The following is an 18,640-nucleotide window of genomic DNA, read 5'->3' as shown; positions in this document are numbered from 1 at the left end:
CTGCCCCTTGTGGATGTTCTGAGTGCAGGTGTGACACACAAGACACTGAGCTACCCATGTGGCCAGCACTGATCGTGCAGCATGGACGCGGGGGCCACTGCCGGGACAGGCTGTGGGTTGTAAGTTGTCCTGAGCAAGAGGCAACCACGAGCAGGAGAGTATTTCAGTGTTTTAGTGACAGCACATCTAGCCTGGTGAGTTCTGGCTGAGTGCTGGTCTGGTGTGGAAATGTCATGAGGTAGACACTGAGAATCCTAGGGTGTACACATATCTTCTTCCTTTCTATTGATATAATGTATACTAAAGGGTACAGATGTTAAGTGTTCAACTTGAGAGATGTTTACGTGTATAAGTGCTACAGAAATTCCTAGTCCCCCGAAGCCCCCTTATGGCTCCTCCCAGTCACGGGAGTTACCCGAGCCATGACCACAGTGTGGCCTGCATCACCACAGACAGATCTGGCTGCACTTGAACCTCAGCTGGGTGGGATCACACAGCGCACCCCTCCCTTGCTCAGCATCATGCCTCAGACTCACCCATGCCGCTGTGGGTCGTGGAGGTTCGCCATCTTCTTTGCAATGTGGCATTCCTCTGCAGGAGCGTGCCATGTTGTATTTAGCCACCTACTCCTGAGGGATGTGTGTGGTTTCTAACATGAGCAGAGCTGCTGAGGACACCCTTTACATAGCCACTTCTGGTGGCATCTGCAGTCATTTCTGTGGGGTGTACGTCAGGGGTCATGTTTTGAGGTGTTTAGCTGTAGTAGATTCTGCCCCAAGCAGTTGCTCAAAGTAGTTGTATTGGATGTATGGAGTTTTAAATGTTAAGAGAAACATCCAGATTGCTCCTCAAAATTGCTGAACCAAATTACCCTCCTAATGGTGTCTGTGAAATCCTGTTTTCCCCACATTCTTACTGGCTTTTTGATATCAATCATCTAATGGTAAAAACACGTCACGGTCATGTGCATTTCTCTGATGACCATAAATATGGTACGTCTCACTGCATTTTCAGGTCTCCTTGTATGTTCTTCAAAAACAAAAATTACGGAGCTGTTTTCTCCTTAAAAATCTCTTTATTTGGCTGGGCACAGCGGCTCACACCTGTAACCCCAGCACTTTGGGATGCCAAGGCAGGTGGATCACCTGAGGTCAGGAGTTCGAGACCAGCCTGGCCAACATGGTGAAACCCCGTCTCTACTGAAAATACAAAAAATTAGCCGGGTGTGGTGGCAGGCGCCTGTAATACCAGCTACTCCGGAGGCTGAGGCAGGAGAATCGCTTGACCCTGGGAGGTGGAGGTTGCAATGAGCCAAGATCATCCTGGGCGACAGAGTGAGACTCAGTCTCAAAGAAAAACAAAAACAAAAAACAAAAAACAAAACTTCCTTTTGGTTTCAGGTTTATTTGCAGCCTGTTAACATCTTTTTCTTTTCTGTGTGGTTTCAGTTGGAGAGCCCATCAACTGTGAGGCCTGGGAGTGGCTTCACAGGGTGGTGGGGGACAGCAGGTGCACGCTGGTGGACACCTGGTGGCAGACAGGTGAGGAGGCCTGGGGAACAGGTTCCGGTCTAAGTGCTGGGTCTGCAGGGTTGGGTGTGAGGCTGGGACTGGGGTCCGAGCTCTCAACAGCAGGTGCGATAGAAGACGCATCAACGCCCGAGATTGCGGAAACCCTGGGGCCTAGAGTGAGGGAACTCAGAGGTCGCCTGGCTGCTGTTACCCAGCTGTGGGACCTCTTGCCACAACTTCTCTGAGTCTCAGTTTCCTCCTTTGTGAGGTGGGGGTGCCCCCCACACGCCCGGGTGAGGGTGAACTGAGGTGACACAGCCCAGCTTGCTGCCCAAGGCCTGGTGTGCAGCAGGAGCTCAGGGGCCATGTCCCTTCCTAGTGCCCGTTTCTGAACAGGGGAACATCTGATGAGACAGGCCCCATCTTCTAAGGTAGCATGAGTCTAAATTTAACTTTTAGTGGGAAAAGAAATTTTTCCTATGACATTTTGTTTGGATTTGTTCCCCCTTCTCTTGGGCATCTGACTTATTAGGAGGCTTGGGGCGAGAGGCCACCATAGATGTAATGAATGTAACTATCTGAGGGCTCATCCTCAAGTCAGAAAATGAGGTGTTCCCATGGGACAGTCCTATCCATTCAGGAAAACCCGGGACAGAGATTCTCTAGCTGAGTCTCTGGGGCATTTTCCTGGTACAGGCTGGAAATAATGTGAGGGTAGGATTTGAGGGCATCTTTTTTCGTTGTTGGGTTCATGTCAAACAGGCGCTGGCCCAGAAGCAGTTCTTTTTCCCCATCTTCATGTGCAAGTGGGCTCTGCCCTTTCCCACTTCAAGCAAGGGCCTGACATGGCGAGGGGGCCTGCACCTGACTGTGAGATGCCAGAGCTCCTGGGGCTGAGGCCACCGTGGGGCCGCCTCTCGTATCCGCAGTGGAGGGCACCAGACCCACATCTGGTTTGCCTCAAAGATCGTTGTGCCCCTGAGGCGTTTCCTTGCCTACAACAGGGACAGTCCCACCCACCACCCACTCTGGATACACGTATCCCTGGGTCCGGGGCCAATTATGCATTTCTTTCTTGTCGTACCTGCAGAAACAGGTGGCATCTGCATCGCACCACGGCCCTCAGAAGAAGGGGCGGAAATCCTCCCTGCCATGGCGATGAGGCCCTTCTTTGGCATCGTCCCTGTCCTCATGGATGAGAAGGTGTGTATGGGCCTCCCCCGCATGGGGGTCATGTGCTTGCCCTCCCTTGTCCCTGCCTGCCCAGCCCAGCTCCCTCCTGTGTGCCCAGGTCTATACCTGGCAGGAGGCTGCTGACCTCACAGTGTTCACTGCAGCTGGTATCGTGCACTGGGTAGCGGCCACACAGGCAGCTTGGGGCCCTCCTCAGGGGCAGAGGGGAGAGCTATGGACAGCTCCCTTGAGGGCAGGGCTTGCCATTTTTTGGCACACTTCTCACCCAGAGCATGCCCTCTCTCATGTGCATGTCCGGGGTCTACAGGGCAGCGTCGTGGAGGGCAGCAACGTCTCCGGGGCCCTGTGCATCTCCCAGGCCTGGCCAGGCATGGCCAGGACCATCTATGGCGACCACCAGCGATTTGTGGATGCCTACTTCAAGGCCTACCCAGGTGAGCAGGCTGTCAGGGACCCTCTCATTCCTTTTCAGCTGACTGCTGGAATCTTATTCTCAGAAAACATTTTTAATGGGATTTGAGTGCAGCATAGCACAGTGGCCAGGAACAGGTGCTCCCGAGGCCAGAGTTTGACTCCGCCCCCCTCTCCCTTTGCTGTACCTCCCTGGCTTTCCTTATCTTGACATTGGGAGTGATTCCCGGCTCGGGGACTTTCTTGGGGCTACTTAGGTGTGGGTGTGAAGTCCTGCACTGCAGCCAGGCCTGTGGTAGGATCCTGTTAGCTACGGCTGGGAGTTTTCTTCCAGTTTACTTTTATTTTTTCCCAGTTTCCCTTTTTGTCCTTGGGTTGGAAATTTGTATGAACGCTATCTCCTCTGTCTTGTTGGAACCAGTAATTTTCAGTCTCAAGCTTGTAAACAAGACTCAGTGTTTTGGAGAAGCATCATGGATGTGCTGCTTGTATACCTTCTGCTCCCCAAAGTCTCGATGTCTTGGAGCCACCTGCCCATGCTCTAGAACATAGGAAAGCATCGGAGTTGCAAGGAGGGCCAATGGGCGAGACTTTGGCCGCGTGCTGGGCTGCAGAGCTTCACGCCTACTGAGGTGGGGACGTGGGTCCTGGCTCAGGGTTCCTGGTGCTGAATTTCCCTGCTGTGGTGCAGGTTATTACTTCACTGGAGACGGGGCTTACCGAACTGAGAGCGGCTATTACCAGATCACAGGGCGGATGGATGATGTCATCAACATCAGTGGCCACCGGCTGGGGACCGCAGAGATCGAGGACGCCATCGTGAGCACAGGCTGGGCCTCCCCCTTCGCTCCTGCACCTCCCTGATGCCCCTGTGGACCTGCAAGTCGGGGTGGGAGTCCCTGGCCCGAGTCACTTCTAGCCCCCGGGGCCGCCACATTTTACCCTTTTGTTCTCTGTTGTACACAGGCCGACCACCCTGCAGTGCCGGAAAGTGCTGTCATTGGCTACCCCCATGACATCAAAGGAGAAGGTGAGTGTTCTGGAGATGAGCTCCTCCATGATTCCTGACCCCACACCCATTATGGGCACCTCTGTACGAGGAGCAGACTCTGGAGAATGGGATGATAGGGGATACTGTGGGCCAAGCTCTCGGTGTTCTTCTCTCTCAAGTGGAAACTGTAGGGGAGGACGCTGAACAGCACTCGTGTTCGGTCAGGTTTCTGAAATGCCCTGGTTCTGCTGTCCTTTCAGGACACACATCCACAGTGGCCAAGACCCAGTTGGGTTTGGCTAAGCTTGGGGGGTTTCCCCCTCTGTCCATGGTGTATCTGGTGGGGACACCGTCCAGCCCCATTACAGAAAGTTTATGAGAAAATGTCCAGCCTCACGTGTCCTCACGGGCTTGGTCATAGCACTCAAGCCAGCTCTGCAGCCGCCATGCGTGTGTGCCAGAGTGTACTCTGGAGTGTGCAGGCTGTGTGCTGCGCTGGGACTCTTTGGACGAATCTGACCTGTGGTTCCCACTGCACAGTGACATGCTGGGGGAATGCAGAATGAGGGACTAGAATGGTCTTTACCAAGGCCTTGCTTTGTTTCGAGTCTGCCAGCTTCTTGGTGGCTGGGTCTGGGAAGGGGCGGGAGCACCTAGGTGTTGCAATGCCAGGTCCATCCGGGCACACTGCCTGGCCTGGCGTGACTTGGACACACACTGACCCCATGCCAGGGCACTGCTGGGCAGACTGGTTTCTCCTGCCCTGCCCAGTGGCCTGGGGTCAGGCTTGCCCTCCCGCTGGCAGGCCACCCTGTGTCACAGTGTGTCCCAGATGTCACCTGCCTCCCTGCACTTCTATGTGCCGTTGTTCCATTATTTGCTTAAATGCTCTCTTTAAATTGATGCATTGCAAGATTGAGAATTTGTTTCAGTGCTTTACAAACAGCATTTTCAGTTGCCATGGAAAGGCTATGCTGGTAAGGCTGGGATGTGGGAGAGAGCTGGTAGGGACCCCTGCCCGGTGACATGTCCAGATGTGATCAGGAGGGTCAGAGAGGACGGAGACAAGGACAGTTTCTCAGGTGTGACTAGGGTAACTTAGTGCCCCCCTGAGGGTACCTCGCTCTGGCAGGAGCCTGGGCCCCTCCTCTGAGGACTCCTGCATTTCACCTCTCTGGGCTGGGGGTCCACAGGGCACTGATGTGTCCTGGGATTTGAAAGCCCCATCTATGTCTGCGTCCAGTGGCTGAGCCAGTACTCCCTGGGGCCACTGAGAGGGGTCCGGGCATGGTCCACTGTGTCTGGGGGTTCAGCAGCCCCTGGATTGAACTCCATAAAGCAAGTGCAAGATCAAGGAAAGGACAATGGAAGTGACCTTTAGACAAACGTTTGGGCATCACAATCACTGTCTTTCATAGGGCAGCCTAGCCTTAGTTCTGTTGGGGTGGTGTTGGGGCATGGTCTGCTGTGGACGCTGCTGCCCAGGGCATGTTCTGCGTGTGTGGAGCTATTGCAAGTCTGGTGTTGCCAGGCTTCTTAATGTCTGCCAGATGTGTGGGGAGAATTTGTGTATCGTGTGTGATGATGTGCATTTTCTTGATTTCTAATGAATTTGAGTATCCCTTCTATAATTATGAAGAGCTGATGAACAGCTCTTGGTTGGCTCTAAAGCTGCCTGTGAATATCATATATTTGTCCCCACTCTCTCTGCTTTGCACCAGCTCTGAAAAAGGGCAGCCCCTGGACCTTGTCTAGGACCTAGACCCAGCAAGCCTCTGGTGCTGCTGGCCAGGCTCTTGTCTCTCTTGTCTCCAGTGTCCTGAGCCTTGCCTGCCTCCTCCTGGCTCTTAACTGGCTCCTCCACCCATGTGGAAGGTTTCCTCCCTCCAGCACCATCCTCAGAACTCAACAGTCTAGGCCTACTTCTGATCCCATATCAACGACCAAGAAGAGAAAAATGGTGTTCATTCTCTCAAAGATCTAACAGCCTAGTGGGGTGGCAGCAGGGGGACTGACAACTGTTCCGGCATAGCATGTGCCATAAACTAGATTCATGGGTGGCATCAGGAAAGGCTTCACAGAGCAGGAGGCGGCTGAACTGAGTCTTGAGGGATGAATAGGAGTTTGCCACATGGATATGGGAAGGCCTTTCAGGCAAAGGCTGTAGGTCTTTACAGATCGTAGCTTGTTCAGAAAACCAATCATCCATTCATGCACTTAACAACCATGTGTTGAGCACCTCCTGTGTTCCAGGCATGGTTCTAGATGCTGGGGACACAGCAGTGAGTGAGAAGGTCTCTGACCCCATAGAGCTAGCATGCTGGAGGGGTCAAGAGTAGAGGAGAGAGACAAAGAGCAAGAAAGATGATCACCAAGGAAATGACACAGTCAGTTAGGTGCTACATGCCAGGCGAAGAATGGGTGAAGGTGGCATGGGGAGTTAGGTGCTACATGCCAGGGGAAGAATGGGTGAAGGTGGCATGGGGTTGGGGCAGATGAGCAGTAGGAGACCACACATATATAGAAGCTTCGAGGGAGAGACAGAGCACCTTACAGGCCAGTGGGGATGGGTAGGCTATCAGGGATGGCACCGGGACGAGCAACTCCTTATATGGAAAACAATCAAATTAGATCCCTCTTCACAGTGTGAACCCTTCCTGGAACATGCCAGGGTACTGAAAAATGAAACCTAGTATTTATGCTAAAATGTGGGCTGGCCCGTGCTGCACACACGCCCCCAAAGGCTGGTGGTGCCCACTTGCTGTGCATCTGTGCACCTTCTCGTGGAAGTCTCATTCCATCAAACCACATTATGGGTTATTTCACAGATGAGGACACAGAGAGTGGAGGTCCTATGTCCCAGGTCACACACAGCCAGTCAGCATTAGAGCTGAGATACCAAGCTGTCAGCCACACATGTGCACTCACCTGGAACATCTGTGGAGCTGTTAGAATCGCTGCCACTTTTCGTGAAACTGAAGTGCATCTTTGGGTTTGCAACTAAAGAAACCAGCTGCTACAATGTCACTAACATAGGATTCAAAAGCCCTTCGGATTTCTGGCAGTCTGTGCACAGCACCCTGCCTCGGGAGTTGGCTCGTTGTCTAATATTTAATACGTCCCGAAACTTGGCTTTATTTTCAGCCGCCTTTGCCTTCATTGTGGTGAAAGATAGTGCGGGTGACTCAGATGTGGTGGTGCAGGAGCTCAAGTCCATGGTGGCCACCAAGATCGCCAAATATGCTGTGCCTGATGAGATCCTGGTGAGTGGGCCTCCCACAAAGGTGGGGCTGTGCTGCTGTGCTTCCCACAACTGTCAAGTGACAATGATCTTTTAGGAGCATATTACTCTTTTCCAATTAGCATCAAAACTGACACTAGCTGTTTGGTTTTCCTGGCTGGTGGTGAGGATGGTGTGTCTCTGTGTTGTCATAGAGGGAGAAGAGAGGGTGGGAGATGTAGTTCCAAAAGCTCAGCCAGCTTACTTGTCCAGGAGGTCGCATAGGCAGGTTTCCATGCTCAGCGGGCTCATCTGTCCAGGAGGTTGCCTAGGCAGGCCTACATGCTCAGTAAGCTCACCTGTCCGGGAGGCCACCTAGGCAGGTTTCCACACTCAGCCAGCTCACCTGTCCAGGAGTTCACGTAGGCAGGCTTCCACATCCAGCCAGCTCACCTGTCCAGGAGGTCACCTAGGCAGGCTTCTGCTCTCGTATGTTGGCATGTGCAGGCTAGTCACAGAAATGGGGCTGCTGGTGAAGAAGCTTAGGGATTTTCATTAGAGACATGGGGACAGTACCAGGGTTCTCCAGCCCCTGTGTGGTTCTTGAGCACTTTTCCTGGGGGCAGTGACGGAGATCGCAGACCCCCAACCCAGGGGGTCAGAATCAGGGGAGGATTGGGCTGTCTCTTCAGCCCTCGGCTTTTCATTCCCTCCTTTATGAACATTGCGCGCAGTGACTCTGGGTTTGGCGGCCCTCGGAGGCAGCAGGGCCAGGCTCCACTTGGTATTACGAGAGTTGACACATTTGGCCCAGTGACCAGAGTTTCAGGAGACCCGGACTCACCCTAGGTGAACTGAACTATTTCAAAAGACAGAATGACTGTCAAAGATCCCAAACACAGCTCTTAATGCATTGCCGTTTGCAGTGAATGGGCTGTAGTTATTTGAGCATGCTCCATGTTAGCTTTTCAAACACTAAGACAAAATTTTTCTCTTAAGTAGTTCTCACCTCTGATGTAAGACAAAACCTGCTAAGTGCTAAGTCCCAGGCCAGGGAATGGAGATGAGGCACCCAGTGGGTGTCACCTGGGTGCCTGCACATGGCACAGTGGCAGGACAGACAGGTGGCAGTACGGGGTTAACCTGGCCTGGGTGGACCCTGCCTGGCGGAGGGCATCGGGGTGGATTTCAGCTTAGGTCCAGATAGTAGGAGGATAAAGCCAAGACCTCGGGCCTCACCATTCTCTGGGGTGGAGGCTTAGACATCCACTGTGGATCCCTGGGAGGGCATCCCCCCTGAGCAGAGCCATTCTGATCTCAATGCAGTCCACACTAGCACGCAGGCTGGGCACCATCCACGCTCTAACACCATACCTGTTCCTTGCCAGGTGGTGAAACGTCTTCCAAAAACCAGGTCTGGGAAGGTCATGCGGCGGCTCCTGAGGAAGATCATCACTAGTGAGGCCCAGGAGCTGGGGGACACTACCACCTTGGAGGACCCCAGCATCATCACGGAGATCCTGAGTGTCTACCAGAAGTGCAAGGACAAGCAGGCTGCCGCTAAGTGAGCTGGCGCCTTGTGGGGCTCTTGGGATGGGCGGGCACCCAAGCCCTGGCTTGTCCTTCCCAGAAGGTACCCCTGAGGTTGGCGTCTTCCTAAGTCCCAGAAGCAGCCCCCACCCCACACATGACCCACACCGCCCTCACGTGAAGCTGGGTGAGAGCCCTTTCTCCCATCCGTTGGAGGTCCCAGGAATGTCACCCATGGAGAGGCTATGCGACATGGCTAGGGCTGGTTCTGCCATCCTGAGTTTGGTTTCCTGGAATGAAAAGGTATTGCCATCTCCACTCCTCTCACAGGAAGGTGAGGCCCTGGGATAGCGCACCTGCTCAGATAACACAGGGCTAGTTAGCTAGTAGCAACCGTGTTTTCTCCAGATCTGTCTAGATACAAAGGGCAGAAATCTTATTTTCATACTTTTATATTGTGGAAGAACAACATGCAACACTCACATGTAGTGTGTGGATTTACTTGAACATGTTCTTTTTAACATGTAGTTAGGAAAATCTCCTTTTTTGCCTCTACTGGTGAGGAAACATGAGGATCAGAGGCCACATTTTTAATTATTGTCTGAATTGGAGATGTTTGTACCTCTGTCTAAACAGTTCCCTTGAGAACTTCCAAGCCTCTGGCATCCTTTCCTGGTGTTTCTCCTGTGCTTGGTTGTGTATAATGGAGCTAACTCCTAAGCAGTGGGGTGAATGTGGCCACCTTAGTTCTGAAGCTACTCCAGTTATGTTCTGTTTCTTCAAGCTGTGATCCAGAAAGATTTTTGTGCCCCCAGATGCCTCTTGATAGGAGAGGCAACATACTCCAAATAGTTGGGTTCTTCAGGGAAGCTATTAGAAACTCAGGTGACTTGTTAGAGCACTAACTTGGTCAGAGCCAAATCCTGGCAAACGCTGCCTGACCTTCACTCTGTGGTTGGGGTGGTGAGAACCACTGAGGTCCAATGATGAGACTTGGAGGTCTGGATCCAGTCTCTCTCTGTTTTAATGTGACTTAGGTGCTGTCAACATTAGCAAGATAATGGAAATCACGACGCCAGTGGGTGCTTACCTCCCTGCTAGGCATGCAGGGGCTGGCGGTTGGCAGGGGAAGGAGGCCCAGTGAGCCGGGTCTCTTAGGGCAGGGAGAGTTTGTCCTCTTTGCCCCAAAGTCTACCCCTCAGGGCCTTGTGGCAGTGCCAGTGTTCGGGGGGTGTCTGGGCTACTGAGTACCCACTCGGTCGTGGCTGTGCTGGCCTCTTGGGTGAGTGAGCCTGTGATGCCCAGGAGGTGGTGTTGGCTGCAGCGTACACAAATACTGAGTGGTGGTCTTTTGTTACAGGCTTAGCAACAAAGCTGTGCCCTGGGCATGGGGGGCTGTAGTGTAGCTACAGTTGTGTGTTTGTGAAATGGCTTAGCTTTCCATGTTGCTGAGAGGAACCTGGACATGGTCCCGGGCATCTGAATGATCTGTAGGGGAGGGAGTTCAAATAAAGCTTTATTTTGTTCATTTCCTGTTTGTGGTGATTTTTTTTGGTCCAATAATGCTACTCTTTTTTTTTTTTCCTGAATATAATCCTACAGACAAAATTGGAAGGGGCCTTTTCTCCTGGGGGGTTCACACTCACAGCCCTGACTGCTCCTTGGTGAGCTCACCTGCCTTACCAAGGATGGCTGACTGCACTGATGCATCAGCCACACGTGGCCACTTAACTGTAACTTAAACAGAATAGAAATTTGGTTCCCAGTCTGCAGTTGCTGCATTTCAAGTGCCCAGAGGCCATGCACAGCAGGTCAGATAGGCACACTGCCACCATCACTTGGAGGCCGCAGGCGGCACTGGGCTAGAGCACAGGCAAGAGCGAGGGACAACCTGGCTCTGAGTAGCGTGCATGAGGAGCATGGCCCGGTCCCTGGGTCATCCCTCTGCTAGGGTGGGCTGGTCCTTCATCAGGACACACTGAATCAGTGCCACAGAGGCGGAATCTCAGTGGTCTGGGTCTGCTCCGGACACCCATCTGCCAGCCCCTTGATCTTATACTTCCTGGCCTCCACAGAAACAGATTTCTGTGGTTTAAGCCACCCAGCCTATGATATTTAGTTACAGCAGCAAATGAATACAAACGAATACAACTTTCCTACTTCATATTGTACAGAAGTTGTGACAAAAAAGAAAGGGATTCTGGACCATGCTGCATGATGCCCTACCAGCAGAGTTCCCAGGGCAAGCCGCCTCTCTCAAACTGCAGATTTGGGAAGAAAAGCAAAGATGCTGTGAAATACTGCCAGCCAGCTACTTGCCTACTTTGATGCTGATCTGTGGTTACTCTGTGGGGTGCTCACCAATGTTCCCTTGGTTACTACAGAAATAATTAACAAACAGAGCTGCTCCAGGGCTTCTGGCCAAGGGTTCCTCCTTCTCCAGCGTCTAGGATCCTGTTCTATGTTTATTTGGCATCGCTGCAATACCCCTCTGCTATTCCACAAAGAAATTTCTGCAGAGCAAACAGACTGGCTTTCCAACCTGCTCCCAGATATCCTGTGCCAGGGCCAGGTCTGCAGAGGTACCTGCTCTTTTGGGGGTACAGTTCTGGCTTTTCTACTTGACATTATGACTTCTTTGCATCATGGATTGTTTGGAAAAATATTTCTAATTTTTTTTTTTTTTTTGAGATGGAGTCTTGCTCTGTCACCCAGTTTGGAGTATAGTGGCACCATCTCAGCTCACTGCAACCTCCATCTCCCCGCAACCTCCATCTCCCCGGGTCAAGTGATTCTCCTGCCTCAGCCTCCCACGTAGCTGGGACTACAGGTGCACACCACCACGCCTGGCTAATTTTTGTATTTTTAGTAGAGACAAGGTTTTACCATGTTGGCCAGGCTGGTCTCAAACTCCTGACTTCAGGTGATCCACCCGCCTTGGCCTCCCAAAGTGCTAGGATTACAGGTGTCAGCCACCGCGCCTGGCCTATTTCTAAAATTTCTAAACACTTAATTTTTTTTATTTTATAGTTTTTGTTATTGGTGTTTAGCTTATTTACACTGTGGTCAGAGAGCATGCTCTCCTATGACTTCTGTGCTCTGAAGTTTGTTGAGGCCTGCTGTGTGCCTTAGCCTATCGCCAATTTTTAGAAAGGTCCCATTTGAGATGGAAAAGAAGTATTCTGTAATCATTGGGTAGAAGATTGTATACATATCCACTGGGTCCAGTTTGCTGATCATGTTGTTGAAATCCATGTCCCATCTCACTTTTACTCACTTGTTTCATCACTTACTGAGACAGACTTGTTAAAAGTTCCCACTTCCACTGTGAATTTCTCTATTTCTCTAGTTCTGTCAGTTTTTGCTTTGGACATTTTGAAACTTTATCTATTTACATATTTATCTAGCACAATTATTTATGTATTTATCTATTTGTTGTGTATTAGGTGCTATTTAAAATTGTTATAACTTCCTGACGAATTGACTCTAAAAGAGGCATCCCCCTTTAGTCTCTAAATGTGCTTTCTTTTGGCTGTAAAATGTATTTCATCTGATATTAGTATAGTCACATCAGCTTTCTTTTTGTTAATATTTGCATGGGCACATCAGCTTTCTTTTTGTTAATATTTGCATGGAATATTTTTTCCATCCCTTTAATTTTCTTTTCTTTCTTTTTTTTTTTTTTTGAGACATGGTCTTGTTGTGTTGCCCAGGCTGGTCTCGAACTCCCGGGCTCAAGCAATCCTCCCACCCCAGCCTCCCAAGTAGCTGGGACCACAGGAGGAAACCATTGTGTCCAGTGGATCATTCCTTTAACTTTAATCTTATTATAGCCTTATGTTTTTGATGTGTCTCTTTTAAATAGCATGTAGCTTCACCTTGGTTTTTTAGACCACTCTGGCAATCTTTGCCATTTAAATGATACATTTAGTCTACTTACATTTAATGTAACTATTTATATATTTGGGTTTAAATCCACCATCTAACTCAGTACTTTTTATTTGCCCTGTTTGTTCTATGTTCTGTTTTTTTTGCCTTCCTTTAGGGTGACTATTTTTTATTATTCTAATTTTTGCCCTCTCCCCATTAGATTGAAGTTATAAACTCTTACCATTTTAATTGTTACCCTAGATTATAAGTTGCAGCCTTCAATATTAATTGGTACCTTACCCTATTTCCAGTCAATACAAAGACTTTAAGAACACACTTTAACAACAGATAAACCTCTCTTCCAACTTACAAATCATGCATTTTAGTTTTCTCTCTATTTTAATTCTACAAGGCAGTATTATTATAGTTGTATGCATCTTATTATTGTTCTATATAGACAATGTTAACTTAGATTTACCCATATATTTATCATTTTTTGGTATCTCTTCTATACTTTCAAACTTCCATTTGGAATAATTTACTTTCTGCCTGAAAGGACTTTTGTCATTTCTTTTAATAAAGGTCTGCTGATAAGAAATTCATTCAATTTTTGTCTACTTGGAAGTATTTATTTCATGATCACTCTTAAAGGATATTTTGACTGGGTGTATAACTCTAGCCTGTTAATTATTTTTTTCAGCACTACAACGATCTCATTTCCATTGGTATCTGTTTTCCCATGTTTCTGTTGAGTAGTTGGCTGTTAAACTAACAAATGGTCATTTAAAGGTAATCTACCACTTTTCCTTTGGCTGCTCTTAATATTTCTCCTTGTCTTTGGTTTTTGCAGTTTTATTTTTTGTTGACTTTTTTTTTTTTTTTATCTTGGTTGGCTTCTGCAGGACTTCTTAGATCTGTATTGATGTCTGTATCAGTTTTGGACTTCTTAGATCTGTATTGATGTCTGTAACATTTTGGAAATATCTCAACCATTATCTCTTTAAATATCATTTTTGCCTATTCTCTCTTCTTTTGTTGAGGACCCCAACTTCCCATATGATGAAATTTCTCACATTCTAATTTCTGTATCTCTTGCTGCCTTAGCCTGGGTTGCCTGGAAAGCAGAGCCTGATATAAAGGCTTGCATGCAGGTACATTACTTAGGGATGTGATTCTAGGAACAAATGTGAGGAATGAGGGGTATGGAACAGGGAAGGAGCAAGAACCAATACAAGTATTTGACTGAGTCAGCTGGTGTGACAGACAACTTGGGCTCCATCTCAGGACTCAGGAAGAATCTTATAAAATATGTCCCTGAACTCACTCACTCACAATGAGCTGTTAGAAATACAGCTTGGCACAAAGCTGGAGGCATCACGCTACCTGACTTCAAACTATACTACAAGGCTACAGTAACCAAAACAGCATGGTACTGGTACCAAAACAGAGATATAGACCAATGGAACAGAACAGAGCCCTCAGAAATAATACCACACATCTACAACTATCTGATCTTTGACAAACCTGACAAAAACAAGAAATGGGGAAAGGAGTCCCTATTTAATAAATGGTGCTGGGAAAACTGGCTAGCCATATGTAGAAAGCTGAAATTGGATCCCTTCCTTACACCTTATACAAAAATTAATTCAAGATGGATTAAAGACTTAAATGTTAGACCTAAAACCATAAAAACCCTAGAAGAAAACCCAGGCAATACCATTCAGGCCATAGGCATGTGCAAGGACTTCATGACTAAAACACCAAAAGCAATGGCAACAAAAGCCAGAATTGACAAATGGGATCTAATTAAACTAAAGAGCTTCTGCACAGGAAAAGAAACTACCATCAGAGTGAACAGGCAACCTACAGAATGGGAGAAAATTTTTGCAATCTACCTATCTGACAAAGGGCTAATATCCAGAATCTACAAAGAATTTAAACAAATTTACAAGAAAAAAATCAAACAACCCCATCAACAAGTGGGTGAAGGATATGAAGAGACACTTCTCAAAAGAAGACATTTATGCAGCCAACAGACACATGAAAAAATGCTTATCATCACTGGTCATCAGAGAAATGCAAATCAAAACCACAATGAGATATCATCTCACACCAGTTAGAATGGCGATCATTAAAAAGTCAGGAAAAAACAGATGCTGGAGAGGATGTGGAGAAATAGGAACACTTTTATACTGTTGGTTGGACTGTAAACTAGTTCAACCATTGTGGAAGTCAGTGTGGTGATTCCTCAAGGATCTAGAACTAGAAATACCATTTGACCCAGCCATCTGATTACTGGGCATATACCCAAAGGATTATAAATAATGCTGCTATAAAGACCCATGCACACGTACGTTTATTGCGGCACTATTCACAATAGCAAAGACTTGGAACCAACCCAAATGTCCATCAATGACAGACTGGATTAAGAAAATGTGGCACATATACACCTTGGAATACTATGCGGCCATAAAAAAGAATGAGTTCATGTCCTTTGTAGGGACATGCATGAAGCTGGAAACCATCATTCTGAGCAAACTATCACAAGGACAGAAAACCAAAGACAGCATGTTCTCACTCATAGGTGGGAATTGAACAATGAGAACACTTGGATACAGGGTAGGGAACATCACACACCGGGGCTTGTTGTGGGGTTGGGGGAGGGATAGCATTAGGAGATATACCTAATGTAAATGACAAGTTAATGGGTACAGCACACCAACATGGCACATGTATACATATGTAACAAACCTGCACGTTGTGCACATGTACCCTAGAACTTAAAGTATAATAAAAAAAAAAAAGAAGAAAAGGAAAAAAAAGAAATATGGCTTGGCATCTCAACTTTCTCCTGTGGAAGCTGCATACACACCCAGGGGAAAAATGGCTACAAGGCCAGGTGTGGTGGCTCATACCTGTAATTCCAGCACTTTGGGAGGCTGAGGCAGGAGGACTGGTTGAGCTCAGGAGTTCGAGACCAGCCTGGGCAACATTGACCTCTACTAAACATCTCTACTAAAATTAAAAAAAAAAATTAGCTGGGTGTGGTGGCACATGCCTGCAGTCCCAGCTACTCAGAGGGCTGAGGCAGAAGGATCATTTGAACCTGGGAGGCTGAGGCTGCAGTGAGCCCTGATTGTGCCATTGCACTCCAGCCTGGGCAACAGAGCGAGACCTTGTGTAAAAAAACAAAACTGGTTACACACCAGGCTCATCATCCTGGGTCTCTGTTATTCCCAGATCCTGGTCTAGCAATTCCATACCAGTTTCAGGCTCTCCAATTTCTTCAAGCAAATGCTTTAAATATTTTGTTCATTGTTGTCCCCTTTGGGAGTGTGAGCCTATCTAATTAGTCATCATCTAAATGGAAAATATTGCATAATGTTCCACTGATGTTTAGCAGCATCTCTGGCCTTTCCCCCACAGATGCCAGTAGCATCCTACCTAGTCGTGATCATAAAAATTGTTGTCAGACATTGACAAATATCTCCTGGTGGACAAAATGGCCCTTGGTTGGGAAGCACTGAGTTAGACCAACTGGAACCCACCTCTAACCCTGGCACTCACTTCTATTAGAACACTGGCCCGTGTGGAGGATGTTTATCTCAACAAAAACAGGTTCTGCCAGCATGTCAGAAGAGGCACATGATGCTGGCAGGCAGCCCACAGTGTGCCTCACAGCTCAAATCAGAAGCAAACCCTACTTCTAGTCCAGTGCTTTTTCCCAGTCCCATGCTGTTTCAACTCCTCCCACTCTCAGGAGGCTGGGGTCTTCAAATCTGTAAATTCTAACAACTCCCCAGGTGTTTTGCACAGTCAGCCAGGCCCTGGTCCAGTCAACCAGTGTTTGGAGATCACTGACCAAGCCTAAGTTTTATTTCAACTTAAGATAGGGACCTGGATAGAGAGAACTTTCAAGCTAGGCAACAGGTGTTTTTGTTTTTGTTTTATTTTTTAGACTTTTGGGGAGAGGATGGAATATAACAAACTTATACAGAAAAGTGTACAAGTGTACAAACTTACATAGAAAAGTGTACATAAATATACAGCTAAACAAGCTGTTGTAAAACAAAACCCAGGTAACCCCCTCCAAGGTCATGATACAAAACATCAGCATTTCAGATGCCACCCCCGCCCATTCCTGATCATAATCTGTGTCCCACGGCTAAATCACAGCCTTGCAGAGTCCCACCCCAGCAGAGGAGAGGGGTGTTTCGTCAGCGTCTCACCTACATCCCTGCAGCCCCTCCCAGCCCAGAGCTGCCTCTCAGGTGTCTCCTGCAGGCGGGCAGTCCCTCAGGTCCCCAGTACAAAGTGGTGGCAGCAGTGATTCTTCAAGGTCTCCAGTCTTAGAGACACTGGACTCAGGTTCCCCAAATTGGAATGCTCTACGTATTTCTCTACTTCCTATTTGCTTTTAAAGTGCTAATCTATTTCAAATTTAGTTTTTAAAAGTATTTTAAAACTCCCAATGCACAAGCAGTACCCCAGACCAGTGATACCAGAATTTCTGGAGTGGCATACAGGCATCTTTCCAGATGATTCCAACATGCAGCCAAAGTTGAGAGCCACTGTCTTAAAGTTCAGCCCCTCTGGGGTGACACAATCGAGCACAGCCACAATTCACAATGCCTGGTTGAAGCCTTTGCCTCTGCTGCCTGGCATACGCAGCTCCTCTTCCCTTCCATGGAATGCCTCTGAGTCCAGTTGCTGCCATTGTGAAGGTGCCCACACTCTCATTCTGGAGCCCAGCACTGTCATGGCCTCCTGGCACAGGGCACTCGGAGGAAGGAAACTGGAGAAGCAGGACCTCAGCCGTCGGAAGGGAAGGAGAAGGTGTTCGTCTCCTTAGGGTTGCCTCTCTGGTGTGTGCATGTAAACAAAGAGTGGAGCAAGAAACTTGGCCCCTGAGAAAACGCAAATGCTTTAAGTCAATTACTGAGGTCAGGAGACCTTCCTCCTGTGAGTTCATAAATGATTTGCTTCCCTATAAAGACTTAGGAGCTCTGTGGCACTTACTGAAGTGAAAGTGAGAGTGTTCAGAGCTTGCGTCTGCAGTCACATACTGATAAACATGGCGAATAACACCAATCTGAATCCCCAGTGCCTATAGCAGTGCCCAGCATGTGCAAGTGCCCACTGATATCTGTAGAATGAAGAGTGAACAGACGTCACACTGACCTAGCTGATGTGTGGGAAGGACAGAGCTTTGGCCTGGTGGAGAAAGGCAGGGGATGGAGGCGCTGACTCAGGCTCTGGAGTTCTGCAGTGGAGAAAGTGGAATAAACTGCTATGAAGGCACAGGGCAGACCTATGAAGAAGGCAAGACCTATGTGGGACACGAAAATCCTCCTGCCTGCTGCCTTGGCTCACAAGCATCAGAGTGAGGAAATGAGGGTGTCCTCACCCACCCTACTCTCTGGAGGGCAGAAAGGGAAGAAACAGAGAAGATAGGCTCAGTTTATCCATCCGGGGGAGAAGAGTCATGCTTTTGTTCAGTTGTCCAGCTGCTGCTTCTCCTTCTCTTAAGGCCATGGGAGAGTGGAGGCCTCCCTGTCAACTTGTTCCCTATCAGCCATCCTTCAGGAATGCCATTACCCCCCAAACTTGCCACTTGTGGGTGCCTGAGGCTCCCACCTGTGCCAGTCTTTATTCCAGATACAAGAAAAGTTGTTGGTTAGTGCCCATGGAACTGGACCACAGGGAGCCACCCCTGGCTATGGAGGTGACAAGCCAGAGGGCAAGAAGCCTATCCTAAACAAACCCAGAAGTAGAAGACGGAAGACAGCTGGGTGTCCCATTCCCTAGGACGTTACCAGTACGCACCTGAGTTTGGAAACCTTGTGAGAGAACTAACATTGCCAACTTCTTTTGCAACAGGGTGGAACTTTTCTGGCAAGAGCCACCAGTTGG

The 18,640-nt window shown here is 48.6% G+C and overlaps 1 protein-coding gene across 4 annotated transcripts in view; it reads left to right on the top strand.

Annotated features, from left to right (window-relative positions):
• ACSS1 (acyl-CoA synthetase short chain family member 1) overlaps positions 1–10,385 on the top strand; it is a 54,560-nt gene extending 44,175 nt beyond the window's left edge. For all 4 annotated transcript variants that reach the window (XM_054466949.2, XM_054466948.2, XM_054466947.2 and 1 more), the window contains 7 exons: positions 1,449–1,541; positions 2,602–2,714; positions 3,013–3,139; positions 3,808–3,935; positions 4,083–4,146; positions 7,252–7,370; positions 8,716–10,385. In XM_054466949.2, coding sequence (XP_054322924.1) covers positions 1,449–1,541; positions 2,602–2,714; positions 3,013–3,139; positions 3,808–3,935; positions 4,083–4,146; positions 7,252–7,370; positions 8,716–8,895 — 824 coding nt within the window. In that variant the 3' untranslated portion in view covers positions 8,896–10,385. The remainder of the gene's footprint in view (positions 1–1,448; positions 1,542–2,601; positions 2,715–3,012; positions 3,140–3,807; positions 3,936–4,082; positions 4,147–7,251; positions 7,371–8,715) is intronic.
• Positions 10,386–18,640: the final 8,255 nt, after the last annotated feature.

The sequence above is a fragment of the Pongo pygmaeus genome, chromosome 21 (genome assembly GCF_028885625.2).
Source record: "Pongo pygmaeus isolate AG05252 chromosome 21, NHGRI_mPonPyg2-v2.0_pri, whole genome shotgun sequence".
Classification (NCBI taxonomy): domain Eukaryota; kingdom Metazoa; phylum Chordata; class Mammalia; order Primates; family Hominidae; genus Pongo; species Pongo pygmaeus.
The sequence above is the reverse complement of the archived record's forward strand: the minus strand, read 5'-3'. Positions and strand labels throughout refer to the sequence as shown.